Source organism: Spea bombifrons, chromosome 5 (assembly GCF_027358695.1).
Source record: "Spea bombifrons isolate aSpeBom1 chromosome 5, aSpeBom1.2.pri, whole genome shotgun sequence".
NCBI classification, from domain to species: domain Eukaryota; kingdom Metazoa; phylum Chordata; class Amphibia; order Anura; family Pelobatidae; genus Spea; species Spea bombifrons.
Genome location: NC_071091.1, coordinates 28,136,212 through 28,157,302, shown reverse-complemented (window position 1 = coordinate 28,157,302; position 21,091 = coordinate 28,136,212). Strand labels below are relative to the sequence as shown.

General features: G+C 37.4%; 1 protein-coding gene across 2 annotated transcripts in view; it reads right to left on the bottom strand.

Moving 5' to 3' along the window:
• The window catches only part of TGFBR2 (transforming growth factor beta receptor 2), a 32,264-nt gene extending 29,976 nt beyond the window's left edge, over positions 1-2,288 (bottom strand). For both annotated transcript variants that reach the window (XM_053467790.1, XM_053467791.1), the window contains exon 1: positions 1,954-2,288. In XM_053467790.1, coding sequence (XP_053323765.1) covers positions 1,954-2,038 — 85 coding nt within the window. In that variant the 5' untranslated portion in view covers positions 2,039-2,288. The remainder of the gene's footprint in view (positions 1-1,953) is intronic.
• Positions 2,289-21,091: the final 18,803 nt, after the last annotated feature.

The following is a 21,091-nucleotide window of genomic DNA, read 5'->3' as shown; positions in this document are numbered from 1 at the left end:
AAACAAGGGCACTCAGTATGATGGATGATGTGCAGGTGGGGGAGGATTGGGTGTTAATTGAAATACAGCATTCCACGACAGATTTGAAGGAGAGAGAGTTCCACTTTTTTTCAGAAAGCTACCTGGCAGTGCGGTCTACCTGTGGTTTAGCCTCCTTGAGTAATTGAGGACTTGCCCTTCTGGTTGTAAATCATTACTCGTTCATGGAGATAATTGTGACGGTATCAATTCTTATCAGTTTTTCAGGAGTGTTTGGTTAAGTTGGGGCCACCCTACAAGGATACATAAGTGGTTTCATATCTACCATAGACGCCAGTGGCTTTGCACCAGTACACATACACCAAGTTTGGTTGGCTTTCATATAGGTTATATGGTTAGTCTAATATTAGGTTATATGAACTGAATGTCATTCAAGCTGAATTTTGGTTCTAAACGGAGCATTGCTGATATTATTAATGATCAAATATATTGCAACAAGTTTTATTATTATGTGAATGACTATCATTTATGATGTATTGTGGAGTGTCACTGTGGTTGACATTGTTGGCCACTGTGGACAATTTATATATCCAGCTAAATAAAAAATTATTTAATCAGTATTAGTGTTTGTATTTATTTGAAGGAAGGACTATAGACGGTCCCACAGTCATGTATTTTTCTATTGCTGATCTAAAATCAGTCCCACATGTCTTGGAAAATCACAAGTCTGCAGAAAATGATTTGACTTTGATTCACAAATGTCTTAACTGTACAATCTATACTCTAACCTTTTGTGTCCTTTGAAGGAGTCTTTTGCAGCAAGCATCAAGTGTGAAAAATAGTGGAGGCGTGCAAAATACTATAGGAAACAACCCACAGACACATGGAATATGAAATGGGGCATAATTTAGGTTTTCTGGCGGGGGTGGGTAAAACCCAATACGTAATGCCGCAAATCAACACATACCCAACACACTTAGACTACATAACTCTGACACTGATTTGTGACATATTACTTCACTACAATACACTTACACAAACAAACGGTGGTAGCCTTCCTTTAAAGCTGGGTAAATAAAAGTATGCATTTAAACAACAAACGATACAACCGAACAGACATACATTTCAGAAAAACGGTACAGCACAGATCACATCTACAGACAGTCTGCAGAATACTATAGGTATTAGCAACTACTGCTTTAAAGAGGTGCCTCTAAGGGACATGGATTCTTGGAATTTGTTTATGGGGCTCACTGACATATCTGCAATGTGATCACACTAATAACACATAGTACAAATGACATACACATACGCATTTGCCGCAATCCACAGAAAACATTGCTGTTACTTTAATGGGGACTCACTTTACTCTTTATTACTATTGATTTATACATTGCCATCATATTCTTCAGCACTCTATCTGATGTAGGCTGATGTATTCATTTACAATGTATTGAATAAACTACACAAGATATACTATATATATGTGTGCATAATATATATATATATATATAATATTTTTATGCATATATATATATATATATATATATATATATATATATATATATAATTGTATAGCCCATAAAATTGCAGTTTATGTTATACATACATATATAGGATTAGAAAGAAGGTGGAAGTGATGTGTTATTTTTACATCAGATACTCTTTAATTATAAGACAAACATAAACATATAACAAACCACGGACAATCCTGAATGTAAATAATAATAAAAAAAACAATATTCCACAGGCCTCTCCTAGCAGAATCCCCCCACCTTGGTACCGTATTTCTTCTTTCACCCTGTCCCATTTCCACACACGCACAATGTACCCAAGCCCGGCACGCAGACAGACACACAGACACACACACAGAGACACGCACAGACACCCGCAAACACACACACACACACACACGCACCCACAGACACGCAGCCTCAACCTACAGAAACCAGTTACAAAGTGGCGAGAACTCACCCGAACTCCGTGGAATAGAGAGACTCCCGCTGGCTGTCAAACTCCACAGTAAAGTAGCGACCCACCAGAAGCCCACTGAATCCATACTGTGCGTGGGTTATCCTAACCTCATTAAAAAAAAAAATAGAGAAACAAATTTCCAGAACTTTAACAAAGCGGATAAAAAAAAAGTCTAATAACGCGAACACTCCACAGAGTTTTGGGTATGTACGGGGGGCTCCTCTGCCCTCCTCCTCGCCACAAACTCGGCTTGCTAGCCTCCCTGCATTCCTATGGGCACCGCTCGCTGGCTGAAAGCTCTGTGACTCACTTCACTGACTCCAGGGGAAACAGGAAATCTTCAACTTCACAAACAGCTGTGCTGGGCCTCTGCACTTCTTACTCTTTTTTTTTCCTCTTAAAAACCTCACCCAGTTGCTGTCAGTCATTGTAAAGTCCAGCCCCCCTCTCTCACATTACAGTCCCTCGCACTGTACATGGCTGTCCCTCTAGCTTTGTTTTGGAGTAATATCCTGTGGGTTTAGAAAAAAAAAGGGGCAGAAGCTTTTCTTTGTGTAGTTTTACTATATAGTGTATGATTTGCTTCACTAAGGTGCATTCCCACAAGGTGAACACAGAAACATAGCATTTGAGGGTAGATAAGAAGCATCCGGCCCCTCTGGTCTGCCTTTTTTTTTTCCAAAGAAAAGACCCTTAATTATTCCTAGGTCTGGATTCAGGATAGCTTTATGTCTATCCCATGCATGTTCAAATTCCCTCGCTGTATTAGCCTCTACCACGCTTGCTTGGAGGCTGCTCCACTCATCTACCACTCTCTCAGTAAAGTAAAACTTCCTTACAACTACAGCCTCTGGCTTTAGATTATGACCTCATTCTAACACTTCCTGTATTTTACAGTACATGCGTCTTTATGTATTTAAATGTTTCTATTACATCCTCCCTTTCTCGTCTTTTCCCCAAGTTGAACATATTGATATCTTTTAGACTTTCCTGAATTTTTTTAGCCTGCAAACCATTCACCATCTTGGTAGCCCTCCTCTGAACTCTAAAATGTCGATATCCTTCTGGAGATGGGGCTTCTAGAGCTAAACACAATACTCTAGATGAGGTATGATCAGAGATCTGTAAGGCAGGGCCCTGGCAAGCATTTGTCTGGGGACTGTGAGCCCCCCCCCCCCAGTCCCGGGTCCCAAAGTACTTGCCGCACTGACTCCATAGATTAGGAGAAGATTGTTAGAGTCAGTGCGGTCTTCCCTCCTTCTGACCCCAGCGTGACTCTGAGTGAGATGTCATCATGCCACACATGGAGGGCAGAGTAGGGGCCCTATTGCCACTCATATAGCAAATTAATGGTGCGGGTCCGGCGAGTGACCTGAAACAGACATCCAAGTCAGACAGGGCCAGTCTTAGGTGTTTGGCACCCTGTGCAGGCCACCCCTGTGTTGTCCCCTCACCATCATTACCCCCACAGTGTGTGAGGAACACAGAGGTATGCTGCAGGCCCATGTGGAAGTGGTCACAGAGGTTACCTGAGCCCCCTCGAGTTGCAGTCCCTGTGACCATGGTTGTTGCAGGCTCAAGGGGCAGCTGCTATGGGTCCCCCAGAAATAATTGGGCTGGGGCAGTTGCCCCTTTTGCACTGCGTTTAACATGGTCCCCGCTGTAAGGTGGCAAGAACCACTTATCTCTTTCTTCTCTTATTGCCTCTAACTTGTTTTTTATGACACTTTGTTGCATCACCTGCTTACTTTAAGTCCTCAGAAATAATTCTCCTACTCCTGTTGTTACTGGCAGCATAGTACCTCAATATTATATTTGGATTTTTATTATTTACCTTTCTCGCTGCAGTATCCTCATCCACGTTTGGCCTCTTCACTGCATTAAAATGTGCACCGTAACTTTAAGACACACGGGGCCAGGATATGATGTCATATCCCGGCGCTCTGTGTCTTAAAGGCGCGCATCACCTTCTAATGCAGTCTATGGAGGCTGTGCTGAACCAGCATAGCCTCCATAGAGTAAATGGACCAGTTGAAGAGAACAAAGATCCCATTGAGCAGCGGAACAACAGGGGGCCTGATCACTCAGGAGGATGCTCTGCCTCCCAGTTTTGCATCTGGAGGTCTGAGGCCCCATACGTCACTGTTCCCAAGTGCATTATTTTACATTTATGAACATAAACAGAATAATTTCCTCATATTTTTTCCATAGAAATTGAATACACAGTGTTTTAAAAGAATCTCATTCATAGGAAAACTCTTAACTAAGAGGAACAATTCTTGGTCAAGAGATCGGCAGCTGTAGACTTATCCCATGGTGCTATTTAATTCAGAAATAGTTGTGTTTATATACATAGTAATGCGGTGTGTCAGGAATGTGTTCAGGTTGTGGTTTAGACATGGTGTGTGGCTTAAGCTGCCATAACTTAGCCCAAATAAACAAATGAAAACCTTGGTTCTCTTAACAGTCAGAAGTATTGTAGCGTTGCTTTTAGTGTGTGTGCTCTTCTCCATCCTGCTTACTATATTTCTAGACATGTATTATGTCACTCATAGACTGTAACCCACAAGGAGAAATTACTTACTTCCTTTGGGGTGGGTATAACCAAGACTGGGGGAGAAACATCTCCAGTTACTGCACATTCAAGCATTATCTGACCATGATCTGTAATGAAACACTTAAAAAGGGATCTGTTGCTTTTAGCAAAACTACCCTTATCTCACTTTTTATCTCCCAGAAATGTATCACTGTTAAACAGAATTATGTGGCTGAAGGTGGCGAAATATGTTATCAAAGTAGCAATCATGGAATTATTATTATGAATTATTATTTATAGTTTTTATATGCCGCCATCATATTCCGTAGCAGAATGCACATAGATATAGAATTTATTTTAATCTATTATAGCAATTACTGGACTGTACCAAACTGTGAAACATAGGATTTTTAGAGAAAAAAAATCTCCTTTCGTAAAGATAAACTTTGAGTGGAGGAGTCTGAAAAATTGTACACAAACCATAACTCCCAATAGTCCCAGTTTTTCATGGAATGGTCCTGATTTCCAGGCAGCTGCCCTACTGTTCGATTTTTAGTACGGGACAGTTTTATACTCAGGGAAGTCAAATGTTGAGGGGTATGGCAAATCTTTAAATGAGACTCAGATACAATCCAGGATTTGTAGGAAATAATTTAGTAGTAAAGAACCAGTAATAAGTATATTTTAAAATCTATTCAAGAAGAAACTTCTGAGGTGCTGAAAGCTTATGTGACCTTATACCTTTTGGTGACCAAATAATAGACTCCAATATCCCATAGCAAATCATAGTATTTAACTAAGAATAAGTCAATTTGAAAACAATCCCTTTTGCTAGTGCTGGCTTTAACTAGCATTAACAAGCACTAGTGTGTTCATTCTCAAAAATAGGGAATTGCACTGGATGAGTATTTTCGATGCATTATTTGCCAGCTTCCAGCTTAGTCATGCATAGCACATGGGCCATTGAGGGTTTTGGAACCCTAAATGCATTGTCAAGATTTGTTTCTCTTGGCTTGAGAGGTAAGTAGGAAAGTCAATTACCATCAAGGCACCTCTCTGATGTCCTCTGGCTTTGAGAACATCTGGGCTTAAACATGTCATTGCTTTATTGACTGAAATAAGAGCTAAAATACTGTAAAGAAGAGATCATATCCTGGCTTCTAGCATCACGTGGCCTACCAGTTTCACATTTTATTGTCCAGTTAGATCCCGGGGCTGAAACTAAAGGAGGATAGAAAAGTTATCCATAACTGTTGTAACATGTTTCTTTTCCTCCAGCATAGTACTGTATATGTAGAAAGGGTACGATGTCTAAACATGTATAGAATGCCGGATCATTTAATGCAAATTGAGAGGTGCAAACTCTTCCTTATACTTGTGCCCAGGCCATGACTGTATGTTTGATTGATATTAAAAAGCGTAGATATACTGTTTCAAGGTGAGCACATTTTAAAACTCTAAGGACTTAGTCTAAGCTGGGGTTTGTTTCTGATGAAGGTGTCCACCTTCTCTTTAAAATAAATTAGTTGCCCTATAAGCAAAGGTAGCAATGCTGCAAAAAATGGCTCGAGCAAGCCACACTATATGACCAAAAGTATGTGAAGATCCCTTCTAATTATTCAGTGTAGGTGCTTCAGTCACACCTATTGCGAACAGGTGTATAAAATCAAGCACATAGGCAGGCATCTCCATAGACAAACAGTGGCAGTAGAATGGGTCATACTGAAGAACGTGCCAAACGTGCAATGCCAAAGGTTAGCTAGAGCGGCGTTAGCTAGAGCGACGTAAATCATTGGATCCTGAAGCAGTGGAGACTGTTCTGCGTTTCCACACCTCTCTTTCTCCTCAAATCTGCCTGCAATATTTTGGCCTCTAGTAGTACTTCCAGCAAAGGGCAGAGGCACAGAGACAGTCTCTCCCCGTTCCTCCAGTCAGGACACAGAGGATGTGCTCAGAGGATGTGCTCTGAGGATGCCCCCTTCTGCGAAAGTTCTCCAGGAGGCCAGGTAAATGGAGAGGATGGCGGAGAAAAGCAGAAGATGAAAGATACATGAAGAACAAGAAGAAGAAAGAGAAGAAGTGGGGCTGCAGGTAATGAGACAGGGACAAGAAAGCGGTCAGCTAAGAAGGTAGGGAGACATTGAAAGAGAGAGAGAGCATGATAGAGTATGAATGAGAGTGAGAGTGTGAGAGAGAGAGTGTGTCAGAACATGAATAAGAGTGAGAGCGAAAAAAAACAAATGCAAACAAAAATTCAGAGCTTCGTTTTCATTTTTTAGTTGGGGTCTCCTCCTTATTTTTGGACATTTATATGAAAATTTAAATTCGTACAAATCCAAATGCTTAAGTCTGTACACTTACTTTTATTATTTAGTTGTTTTTTTAGCAGAAGAAACTTCATGTTTGTACTTCTCTTCATACACCTGAAAGCTATTGTGTCTGTACAGCATGATCAGCAGCATGGAAACATGCTAGGAGAGACAATTCTTCATCAGAGTGAGGGGATTCCAGCAGTGATGTCATCAATGGTTGCTTTGGTGATTGCATATCTTTTGACCGCTTTACACTACAGTTGCTCTGTATACGTAATGATGCTGCACTGTTTAGGATATGAGAGCTCTAAAGTCTATGAATAAAATAAAAGCATGTTCTATTGTCTTCCATTGTGAAACATAGTTCTGAAGTGTTTCTGTGAAAAAAAAATCTAGGATTCTCATATAATTCTGTCCATAGAGAATAGTATGTTACCTCTCTATTGTGTCTCTGTAGGAACTGTTTACTGTGACTATTTCTGACCTCTTTATTCAGATGGTATAGAGCCTGCCTGCTATGACTGACTTGTGTGTGACTTAAGTGATGTTTTTTTCCTAGTCTGAACAAGACTGTGATTCACAGGTTAGGTATTTGGACGTTTTTACTAGAGAGTCTGCTCTTCTGTCTTCTCCCCATATGTTTTGGTTGAAACATAAACAGCAAGGTAACATTTATCTAATGTCCACTTAATTCAAATCATGTTGAAATAATTTAATTCCCATATTTAACACTTAAGGGGCATCCTTCCTCTAGTTGATTTAGTTAATTTAAACCATTATAACTTTATATGTCAAATGACAGCATGGCTTTTATTTTTCCCCAAATCCTCAAATCACATGATCCTTCGCACATACTGTGACTTGGCTTGACCAGGTGAATGCTTTTCTTTATCCAAACAGCACAACTGGATTTAAACAAAGTCAAGAGGAAAATCATTTTCAAAGTGTTTGTTGCTTCTTATACATAATGCGTGCCTTCTTGAAATTGCAAAAATCTTAGAAATTAATCTGTTTTTTTCTTAGTACTGATTTTTCAACTGCCTCTTTTTTTTCTCAGCTTCTTCCTTTTTGCAATACCAATATTTTTATTGTTCCAAGGATAGCCTTACAGATTAATATACATTGCCCCGTGATGTTTTCCAGCTCAGCTCAACCAGTTTAATTAACTCATCTAAAACCCATAGGCTCTTCAAAGCTTGAGTAGGTTATGTCAATTGATCTCACACTGGTAAAAAAAAAACTGATTAAAGCTTGGTGACTCTACCAAGACCGACCTTGGGGATGACAATAAGGAGGATACTATAAACTATATACTTAGATTCTGTTTGCCCTCTCTAGTGTTTGTAACTAGGAGATAAAAGAGTTCAGAATCGATTTTTTGTGCTACAACTACTACCAAGACCGAGGAGCTGGCAAAATGGCTGAACAGCTGTGCAGAAAGAAAACATTCCAGCCAGCAGGAGTGAAGCAGTATTGTTATTGCACATTTTCAGGAAATGGCCCAGAAAGTCTGGAAAACATCACTTTAGGAGCAGTATCTATAGTACACATAGAAAGTCATATATAGTGGGCATGCTGTCCAAAGTTGATCTGACCCCTTTACTTCTGTGGTGCAAGCATATGAACAAATAGACTACCTCTATTACACAACTGGGGATTTGTCTAGAATAGCAGTTATGTATTTTACACTTAAGTATTCTACCCTCCGACTTTGAATCAAGCCCCCCAATCTCTCTTATAAACCAAAAAACAAAAAATGCAATGTACAGATTAGCCTTCTGACACTGAGAAGTTCTAATTATCTGACATAACTCAGAAATCCCTGCATTTGTTGCTGCGAACACTTCATCTGTTCTTCATCCACTGAATTTTATCTTAGAACTCTTGCAGAAAACGTGCAGTGCCTACTATCCAGTTCAAAGGGTGGGATGGACCTCAGTGGCCAATTTATTACAAATTGCCTGGTAGACACCCAAGCTATGTCATATTCTTGTTTTACTAGAGCGTAAAGATGCGGTCAGCGAACAGTGAAGAGTTTCAGACACTGTGGCTGTTCTAATCTAATATTTCAGTGTGCTCGGTTACTTACCTGGTGGCTGCCTCCTGATTTTCAGAGACATTTAAGAGTTGCTATCCCTAGTTTTAGGATTCAGTTTATTCCACGTGGACTATAATTGACTTGCTAATTTTATTCATCTTTCATGTAGTATCAGTAAAATAGAAAATATGAAAATTGTGTCGGTTTCACATTTTTTGGAGTACTTGGTGTGCATTTCCACTTTAGCAGCATTGGCATAGAACATGTATCAAACCGATCTGGTGCGTGTTTGTGCCAATATATTAGTGGGTCATTAAAGTGGGACTGCCGCTGGACCAAAAATGACAGCCTGCCCCTGACTACCATAATTCCTTATTTTTTATTATGATAATCTTCTTAGAGCCAAAAATCTTTATAAATTAGACCGTTGAATTACTAGCATTATTTGAAACTCAAGTTTTTATTACGTATAGATAAAAAAGAGTTTCATTATGGCAATCAAACTCTTCATAGACACATACAGTAGATTAATTCCACAGATAATTACACAAATTATTTTCCAGCTACATTCCGTTATGAAATTAATTCCCTAACACATCTGAACAATTCCCATACTGGGCCAGACATTCATATCGTTCTGTAAGATATGCAAATTAAATTGCATTAGATGTTTCAGTGGTGATATGGCATATATTATTCCAGTAATACCAAATTAACAATATAGCTCTGTAGCAATAGATTATTAGCATTAGAAGAAAACAATTTACTGCTTAATGGCAAAAACAACTACACAAGGAAAACTTGCCAAAAAAAAAGAAAGATTTCAAGAACAGCGGAAACACCTGCTACCTTTTTATTAGCAGAAATGTTACCTATGTTATAATGTTAAAAGTGGGTATATTGTATTATTGTATTGTCAGAGATCTGATTTAGGGCTACATCCCTCCCACTTATCCACCCCCAGCTATTACTATTTCTGTACGAGATCTGTCATCCCGTCGTAGTCTCCACAGCTAAAGGAGCGCTGGCTTAGAACAAGATTTTGGTTATATGAGTCATGATTTTTTGTAATTACATCCTGTTCCTATTCTTAATCTGTTAGCACCAGCTCTGACTCCATTAATCCTATATTCCTGCCTCCGATTTTTTTTTTTTTTTTTTTTTTTTTTTTTTTTTTTTATTACGAAAATACAAAAAGACTTTCAAGTAAATACATAAATACATCGATAACATTTAAACGAATACATAAATACATAACATAATTTAAGACAGACATACAATTTTGGATTCCAATTAACAACCTCAATTGCCACGTATTTCAAAAAAGAAAAATAAGAAATAGAGAAAAAAAAAATAAGAAATACGAGGACAATACTACTTCTTCATATCAATGTATTATTGACTCTATTGGGATATTGTTGAAGCTCTATTTCTTTCAAACTGCAGAGATATAGCTGCAAAAGAAGAAATTAAAGGATTGCTAATCTTAATTAATCCATTTTGCCTTCTTGCAGCAATTTTATCCAGTTTTCCCAGGCTTCTGACCCAGCTTTATTCCCTCTATCATATAACAGAAGCAATTTTTCCATATAACATTGATGCATAATCTGGGCTTTTATTTTTATCCAATTGATTGGGTCAGAAGTTCTCCAATTCCTAGATATAATTATTTTAACTGATGTTAACACATGTAATAAGAACTGCAATTCCTGAATAGATATTTTAGGTAGATTTAGATGTAATAAGGCTCTTTCTGGTGTTAATCCCCAGTGTGATCCAAACAGTTTAATGAACTTGTTAGATAATTCTTGCCAAATTCTATTTATCAAAGGACAGCTCCACCAAATATGGATCATATCTCCTTTATAATACCCACATCTCCAACAATTCGCCAGATTATTGGGAGAGATTTTTACCAGTGTTGTAGGCACTAAATACCACCGGTTCATCAGTTTATATTGCATCTCGTTAAGGTTCAAACAGTGTATATTTTTATACGATACATATAATGATTTATTCCATTCTTCCGGTTTAATTATAATATCTAAATCTCTCTCCCATTTTTTAATTGCTGGGGGGATACATTCCCTTTTAAGTAGCGTTATCAAAGTTAGTGCTTTTGACAACAATTTTTTTTGTGAATCCCCTACTACTAGGTCACTTAAAAGTTTTTGTACTTTTACATTTAGATTCCAGTTTATAGATTTTAATAAAAAACTTTTAACTCTTAAATAATTATATGCTTCACCTTCTGGCAGATTAAATTCTATTTGAAGCTGAGAGAAGGGCTTCACATTAGCATATATATATTATTCCAGTAATACCAAATTAACAATATAGCTCTGTAGCAATAGATTATTAGCATTAGAAGAAAACAATTTACTGCTTAATGGCAAAAACAACTACACAAGGAAAACTTGCCAAAAAAAAAGAAAGATTTCAAGAACAGCGGAAACACCTGCTACCTTTTTATTAGCAGAAATGTTACCTATGTTATAATGTTAAAAGTGGGTATATTGTATTATTGTATTGTCAGAGATCTGATTTAGGGCTACATCCCTCCCACTTATCCACCCCCAGCTATTACTATTTCTGTACGAGATCTGTCATCCCGTCGTAGTCTCCACAGCTAAAGGAGCGCTGGCTTAGAACAAGATTTTGGTTATATGAGTCATGATTTTTTGTAATTACATCCTGTTCCTATTCTTAATCTGTTAGCACCAGCTCTGACTCCATTAATCCTATATTCCTGCCTCATGGACTAATCACATTGGCTCAATCCCCTCGACATATTTTTAAGCCAGGTAGAATTTTTTGATAATATGGGGTGAGAAGAGGATACAGCTTATATGAACTATAGGGCAAAAAGGATAAACTCTAAAAAATGTGAATGTAAAGATAAAATTAAAAAAATTATAACAAATCATGTAAGACACAGCCAAATGAGATGAACAAAAAAAACTCTAGGATGTGCCACGGATAAATCCTGCACTGGTTGCTTTTCGGTTCATTTTCAGCTCTCCATTTTTCTCTTTCTTACCATAAGTCCTTTTTTAATTCCTTTCTGCCTCTTTAACCATTTTCTACCTTCCGAGTCACTAGCACCCCAACCAAGACCTTGTAAAGCTTGCCGACTTCACATTATTGCTGTCCTGCTGCGGTACTAAACCAGCACAAATAAGACAAGGGCTCGGGGAGACATAAGTATGCAAATACATAAGGAGTTCGGCAAACTTTAGGAAAGGAAGCTGTGCAGAACACATTAAATTTACAGGAACACCATCTATTTTCATGACGATCCATACAATGTACTGCTTTAATAGCTAACTTGACATTAAAAAACCTACATACAACCCTGTTTAGGAGGGACAGTCCTTTTGTTTTGGGGTCTCTGAATGTCTACCTGATGTGACATATGAGCAGGTTACATAAAGCTGTAAACCCTCTACGACAATGAAGACAAACATTTTTGTGCCTTGAGTGGCCACTTTTAGACATGAACGAAAGCAAAGTCTATTGGCTGTCATTTGGCCATTAGTTTCAGATTTACCAAAATCGCTATATTACAATATTTTATAATATACAGTGGAATCCTAGTCTCTATAGTCTTCTTAGACAGTATTTGTCATGTTGTGTCCATGTAACACAATATCCTTGTCGACCCCTGCTAGATATTCAGCTATTTAAGAAGTTTCATGTACATTCCCAAGCCTGCATACATTTAACCTCGAATTACAGGAAAAATAGATCACTCATAAAGCAGTTAGAAAGAATGACGCAGGTTAAGGAAGTTATACTCTTCTGGAATCAATTAAGATTTTATTTATTTAGTTTTGTTTTTGCCATGTTTCTTGAAACCCAGGAACATTGCTGGAATGTTTGGATAAACTAAAGTGCTCTGCAGTATTTGCTTAAGGCAAGGTCATGTTAAAGAAAGTTTTCTATGTAGGGGGAAATGCACAAAAATATTTAATATATTTAATTCTGAAAAAGACGTTTGGAAGTAGCACTTGGGTTTAATGTCTCATAACTAGCCTAAAGATCTCCCTTCTCCATACCCCAGTCTTAACAGAAACTTAACGACAGGGGAGCGATAACTTGAAGGGAAATAGAGACTATAATTTTATTGTCTTAACCCCTTAATGACAAAGCATGTACAGGCTCAAAATGCATTGTCTTCAATGGGTTTAGGGACCGCCCATTGTCCTTAAGGGGTTAAAGTTAGCAAAGGAGGTCATGTTTACACTTGTTTACACATGTTAAACATATTTAACCCTTTGTTACAACTAGGATATATGATTATGCTTCAAGGAATGTGGTATAAAAGACCACATGGACATAACAGTATGTCCTACAGAAAAGGCTGCGGCATTCTCCCGATTATGCTGCAGGACATTGGTTCTCTGTGAAGGGGACTGCCAATAACTTACTCAATTTCAAAATCCAAAACTTTTTTTTTATATATTTGTGCAAGCAGGGGCTTGCACGTCACCTTGCAACACCCTGGAGATGTCAAGTCATGTTTGTGAGTTTGACAACTGGCGCTTGTACCTTGCAGGCAACTCGCAGGTTAATGAATCTGCAAATGTCTTTCTTTTCTCAATTCACATCAGATTGGTTTACCTGCAACTATATGTGTGTTGTAAGTGATTTGTTGCTAGTAGTAATTTAAGTTGGTTTCAGTGAATTTGTGAGTTGGACTTTTTGGATTCCATGAGTCCCTTTGCAATGAAAGAAAACTAGTCTTCATAGTAACAACACATAGCACATTAGATTGAATTGCATATTTACAGCTGATAAAGTGTATTTTTCAAATATCCATGTACCCAGATGACTACATTTAAAGTTGTCAGACTGGAAATATGATGCACTGTCACATTTCATTTTTTTAGGAAGAAGGATGATGGGAATAAGGAAATGGAAACAACACTGGAAAAAAACCAAAGAAACTATAAATATCTTCTTTGTTGAAGTGCATGTTTTGGAATTTTCTATGTGAGCTAAATAAGAGGGTTTTTTTTCTAAAAATAGACATCGAAATTTTTTTCGTGTGATGCATATATTTTTATGTAGATTTAAGTCTTTTTGGCCTCATATACAAAAATATAAAAAAGAAAATTGTGATTGTTGGTGTCCACACTGCTCCTTGTCTGAGCCATATCATTATTCATCCCCTATTCAAAACAACAATCAACCCAACATTCAATCATGAGTACAACGGGAGCCACATCTGAAAGTTCGTGATGGTACTCGCTAGCGTCTCTTATTACTTGGTGTGAGTCATAAATAAAAACATTAATTTCTCAACTTTTTCAGCTAAGTATTGCTAACCGACACATTTTACATTGGGAAGTATCTGGTATAACAAACTTTAATATGGGAGTATTTGGGAGTTATTTCAGTTCGTGTATACATACATTCCTTAGCACAGGCATTCACCAAATGTTTTATTTCTACAACGTTAATTTTGTCATTGCTGTAAAACGCTATAAAGTAAGAATGCTTTCAAAAATAGACAAGTTAATAGTTTATTTTTACCATTTAACAAAATGCAAATTGAGTGAACAAAAGAAACATCGAAATCAATGTTCTGCGTTACCACCCTTTGTCTTAAAATCAGCATCAATTCTCTTAGGTACACGTGCACAGTTTTTCAAAGCAGGTAGGTGGTTTATAGGCTACCGGTAAACAATGAATGGCTTCCTGCCTTCTTGAATATAAAAATAACCTTGGTCTTTATATTGTACATGTTGGATGCCAAATCCGAATTTTCCAGAGTTCACAGGATAACCCGAAAAAGGAAACTAGAATAAAGACTATTGTTAAAATGATTCCTTCCAATTACACAGTCCTGGAAAAGCTGTATCTGACATCTCCCTATTTTATTGTGTGCTCTGTACTAAGTACCATATAATATTTCCAAATAAAAGAGAGGGGTTATTTTGACCAGTGTTATACATATTTGGGGTTCTTGAAACTATTAAATGTATATGAATTAAAAACATGTACAAACAAGCATTAATTTCTAATATACCTATAGGCATCTTAGACAGATGGCTACATGTTTTTTAAAAATATGTCATTTTGTTGTATAGGAAGACATAAATTATCCTTCACATTGGGATTTACAGAAAATATATGCCTATTTCAAATGAAAATGTAACCTACATCTGTTAGATGAATTGAAAAAAATAATAATTTCAATTTCCTATTCTTGTATAATAGAAGACAAATTATACCCTTTGTGTCTGATGCTTCATTAAATCAGAATGAATACCATTGCTAATAATTCCAACAGGGGTAATAATACTTCTTTTAATTGAGATACTAGGATATCATAAACTTGAAAAATGAGAAAAAAGAATAGAATAAGACATACAGCACTGCATTGAAAAATAGAGACGCCAAATACTAAATCCCTAAAGTACCACTTGAGTCCTAATTTCATTTAAAATGCATACTGGAGTCCATTTTGCATAGATTCAAATACATTTTATTGCATGCATATTGTTGAATGAGCTCCCATCATGATCAATAGCAGTAGTTGCAGCCAATCGCATGTATGGAGTTCAACTTGAATTATTAATAGCATTTCTTTGAACACAGAAAATCCTACCCACTGTAAACAGTTTAAAAATACTATTTTAAAAAAATTGTGTCCCCAGGACCACAGTTATAAAAGGACAGAGGCCCTCCTATTTCCGTTCTGTGCACAGGTTAATGCATGGAAGTGTGGGGGGATAGCATGGCATAGGGAGGCTGTCTAGGCATGATAGGCGTGTGATTGCTGTTATCATTTTTTTTTTTTTCGTCCAATAATTCAATAACAGTATTAATAGATATATATGGTCGCAAACAGCAATCACACGCCTATCATGCTAAGTCAGCCAGTACATGCTAGAACCTGGGCATGATAGGATTGTGATTGCTGTTAATTATATTTATATATATATATATTAATATTGTGGATTTTTTTTTGTCTAATTTTGGTGTGTTACTTTTAAGTATTTTAAACTTTTTTTTTTTTGCAGTTTTGGCCAAATGAATGCTGAATTCTCAGTTTCGGTCCAGAATCTTCATTTCGGTGCATCCCTACTATATACTAAGCCAGTCACTGAAGTGTTAGGCCTACACCACATCAATGTTTGGCTTAGTATATAGTGATAGGAGTTGTACTGCAGTATTGTCAGTGTCTGGCTCAAGGTATAGGCACACATTGACGGTGGTACAGCGTAATCCCTAAGTATATAATGTTAACAGTTATGCTTTACCACCGTCAATGTGTGCCTCAGTATATAATGATAACAATTTTGCTGTACCCCTGTCAATGTTTGCCTAACCATAGAAACTATGCAGTTTTAAAGTGTGTGTGTGTGTGGGGGGGTGCCACATACAGGATCACACAGGTGCCAAATACTCTAGGTACACCCCTGCAACATGCAGCAGTCAGACCCAATGGCCATTCCTATGCTATCCCCCCACACTTCCATGCAATCTGAAACCCTCATTCACAAACATTCATCATAAACTACAGCATAACACCCATCACTCTCACACACTAATATTTTCCTACCTTTCCTCTGGCACTGTCACTTTTCCCTCCTCTTCTTCATTCTTCCTCTTCTTCTTCCTCTTCTGTGTCCTGTCCTTCCGGTGCGCGGAAGAGGTGGCTTCAGTGTTGTGCGCCGGGATTTGACATCAAATCCCGACGCACAGCCACAGTTGCCGCGCACATCGTTTTTGGAGGCACGGCGGACAGTCCCGGTGGCAGCGGCTTAGTTTTTAACTTTGCGGCTGCCATGAATGTTCGTCTGCCGGCAGCCCTGCCAGCCCGCCCGGATTCAGGGCGGCCTGGGGGGCAATTGCCCCCCGGCCCAGCCCGTCCCTGGATCCCTACCATCAACCTGTAACTTGTCAAAACTTAGGGCGGGTGGGAGGTAAAAACTTTACTGGTCTTGGCGGGATGAAAAAGGAAGGCCTTAAACCCTGACCTCTCTTATAAAGACTCAAACCACACCCCCTCCTCAACCATAACCTTCCCAAATTCTACCCCATAGGTCATCAGGTCCCTAACATGACCAAGGCCGGATCATGCGGGCCCTCCTATTTTGTGTGTCCGGGGCCCACTTTACATGTATTTCCAGGTACAAAAAATGTATATGAAAATAGTTATTGAATACTTTAATAGGCATTCATTGAGGGTGAGACTGCTTAAGGTAAACAAGACTGCCCTTTATTAGCTTTGTTATTGTATTGCAGATTTATGATAGAGGCTAGGCAATCAAATAGTGTCCTCAAAAAGTTTCCTGTTTTGGTTTACATGAGCACAGGTGAATCAATCTGTTTCTCACCCTTCTGTCAACTCTGTTGTTGTTAACAAAAAGTACACATGCATACTAGAGGGCACCTTCAAAACAAGGGAGATTAAGTCATATATAGTAATTATATCTTTTAGAAGGAAATATCTTTAATGAAAATGGATCTCCACAAAATGTAGGGATACCATGATTGAAATCATCTTCCACCCAGTAGTCAATCAGTAAAAGTTTCAGGTGTTTAACCCCTTAAAGACAATGGGCGGTCCCTAAACCCATTGAAAACAATGCATCTTGAGCCCGTACATGTACAGGCTTTGTCATTAAGGGTTTAAATGTCCTACTAGAAAACCCAACGGCCTTTTTTTGATAATTTCTCATTATCCCTTAGTGTAGGCTGATCAGCAAAAAAAACCTATCCTACTGTTGTCCAAAATTTCATTACAAAAAGACTTCCTGTTATGCACTACAAACCGGTCATTAACTTTTAATTCATGTGTGACCTGCAGATTTAACATTGTTAGTCTAGCTGAATGCAACTGTGTGAAAGAAGTCTAGGAAGCGGTTTGTCTGAATGCAATCATGACTTGTTTCGAGCATTCTATTCATCAGAGCCAAAATCCTTGTGTGGAAGCCTATAAGGGGTTTCCCATACAACGAGTTTACTTGATCTCCTGATAAAGTGTTTTGTAAATGTTCACAGCACAAAACCACTTCTCTTTTAATTTGCTTTCAGTACCCACCCCATCTCTGGACTTTTGTAAATGTCCTTAATTGATTGCAGGTCATATCAGGTCACTGGAAGCTGTGACCTTTCAAAAAAGGTTATCGGAGTCTGTTATAATTAGTTGTTACTTTATCTTTTCAGCTCAGCCAAGTTTGGTTTTCCTTAGTGCTCCAAAAATAATTTTATTTAACAAGAATAAATGTCTGTTCAGCCTCAAGTAATTTAATAGGATTTGTTTTAAAAAAACGCAAGTCCACAAAACATTTCTGTGTGGTATATTTAAAACAATACAAGGGTAAGCTTGCTGTGTGCACTTGCATATTTTCTTTCCAAAGAATCCAGCCTCATGTATAGAGAAATCACATTCCAATTGAAAACTTGGGATCACGTTCTTTAAACAACGTACCTGCCAAAATTTCAGTACCGTTGACTCTTGAGTACAAAAAATGCTTAGTATTTTAAAATTGGCTTCATGGCTATTGAAGTCTTGTAATTGGACCGGTGAGAGGAGGAAAGAGCATTTAGTCCAAACGCTACATTCCACAATGTAGTACTTTTTGGTACGGATTCTTTGCAAACATAGTTGTGATAAATATATAGATTTTTTAATATCATAATATGAAACGCTAGATGGAAAATTAACTATTTAGGCAGGCTTACAGTTTACTTTTCTCTATTTACTGATTTGCTTTTTTTGGGGGGGGGTAGAATACACCTAATAACATGTTTTGTTGGTGATCTTTGAGTAAATTGTATATGGTCTTAAGTGTTGATTTGTCTATTGCCATCATAAACTATTGCATGTTGCCTTATTTTTAGTACAGGGCAATTACAATGAGAATGTGTATAAATGCCCATTTCTATTGTTTTCATTTGGTGTCTAATAGTGTATATTTGGGGGGGGGCTTACTACTTTCATGAGGAGTACAACTCTTATATTTTCTTTTATGGACTTTAAAAATTGATTTTGCTTTTATAATGGAACAAGCTAAAACTAATACCAATGTTGTATTAACTAACGCTGCAACATATGCACTTACTACTTGGCTATGTATGCGGAGAGAGTCCAAGCTTTTCTGAATGAATGAGCCAAAGCAAATGATCAGTACCCTTGTGCTTAGCTCTGTGGTGGGCCATATCATATGCCATCACTAATATCAGTGTGTGGCAATCTCAAGAGCAGCGTGAAAGATAACATTTGAAATTGAGTGGAACATACCTTCTACTCCCCACAAGACTTTGAGGACAGTGGACCAGGACAGTCATTAGGTGGACCTCTTCATATGTACTTGCAATGGGCTTCCTGTGACATCCCACCACCATTGTTTCCTTTGTTCGCAGAAATAGAGGTATTTTTGATATCTTATGAATATTTATCATGCTTTTAGCTGCAGATGGAAAATAAATCTTTGAAAAAAAAGGAAGTTTTTGTAGATTAAATTCACGGTTACTGGAACAGCAAACAACAGACTTACATTCAAATTGGGAGTTTACAAAAAAGTGTCAAGAGATTTATTTTGATTGTGATATTCCTGTAGTAATGTTTTGCTTTTTTGTGCAGATACTTTTTCTCTTAATGACATCACTACGGAAACCAAGAAAGCAGCTACATTTTTTTGCAACAATTAGTTATAAATTAATCTTTTGTGAAAGTTTCCTAATTGTTTCCTGATTTAGTGTGAAGTGAAGTGACTCTTTTTTACTTATGATTTAAAAAAAAAGGGGTAGTGAAGTTTAAAATAAAAATAAAAAAGTGTTTTATCAGCCATTTTAAAAAAGGACATGAAATAACCTTAAAGATAACCTCTAAATATAGTTTTAGCCTAAAGTGAATGTATAAATCGCCATAGAAAATAATATTTTCCCATTACCCTCTTGAGTGCTTCACAAAGTGAACACTGCCAAGAGTGTTTCATTTGCCAAGACTGGAGTCTCACAAATCCTGGAACAGAAAATTTTAAAGTGTCAAAAGAAAGAGAGGACATTTTTATTTTTTAAACTATATTTATTGTAAATAATCAAATAAAATGATGTTGTGCCATTGCTTCCAACAAATGTTTAACCACTGTAAAAATAAGCTGGTCAATTATCCACCTGTCGTTTTTATTAAGTCCTTAACTTGCCATAGACATTAATCATATTTGAGGTCATTTCACAAGAGAATGGTTGGAACGGAAAATCAAATATTTTTTCAACAGCAGTAATAATTCCTTCCAGCCATACCGAAGGAAAATGGTTGGATACGTTTAATGGATGCACATGTGCTCTTTATCATTACATGACTATTGTTATTATAAATCTATAGCTAAACTCAGATTAAGGCAGATAAAAAGAAAAACAATTGTGCCACTAGGCTGTAACTTAAGTATTTTAATAAGTGTCATTGGACCTTATTTTATCTTTCATTAAAGAAATTAAAAGCAATTGCCTTCTAATTTGCTTGTGAAAAGAGGTTAGGAATATTTTTATACACCTATAACAAAAATATGTATCTCTTCTTCTGTCTTACATGACCTTGAAACTGCATTTGCTTATGCAGATTTTAAATCACTTCCTTCTGAGACTCCACCATTAGACCAGTACAAATATTTTTATAGTAGACGCCTGATGCTTCCTAATTTAGGACCTTCTCAGTAGGTGGAATAATCAAAGAATCCAAAATGTTCAATTTATGTCATATGAATGTTTTTTGGTTTGTCAGTGTATCAATGTGTATTCAAAACATTTCTATAGGTAAAAAAATACTTATACATTAATCATCCGTACTGCCACCTGGGAGATAATGGTGCATCACTACCGCCATGCACCTACAACGGATGGCTGGTAATGTTGGCGTCTCGACATTAAATTAGTAGAGCAGTGATTGTATACTTAAACATGCAAGACATCCGTCAGGGAGGTAAGGGAAGGCTACCCATAGACTTAATTGCCAATTACGAGACCGAAGACTGTTTAAGGTTTGAATTTTTACATCAAGAAAAAATGGGCAGACTAGATGGGCTGAATGATTCTTGTCTGCTGCTGTCGAATTCTATGCTTCTTTGACCAAAACCACTACTGCAGAGAATGTTTTATGGGGATCCCTAGCAATTGCAACATATAACATGCAGAATGCCACTATGTGAAGTGTACATGGTTACCATTCTAGGCCTTGAAAGGTAAAACTTGGGATCCAGTACTGGGTTTTGTGAGGCCTGGCACTGGGTTGCA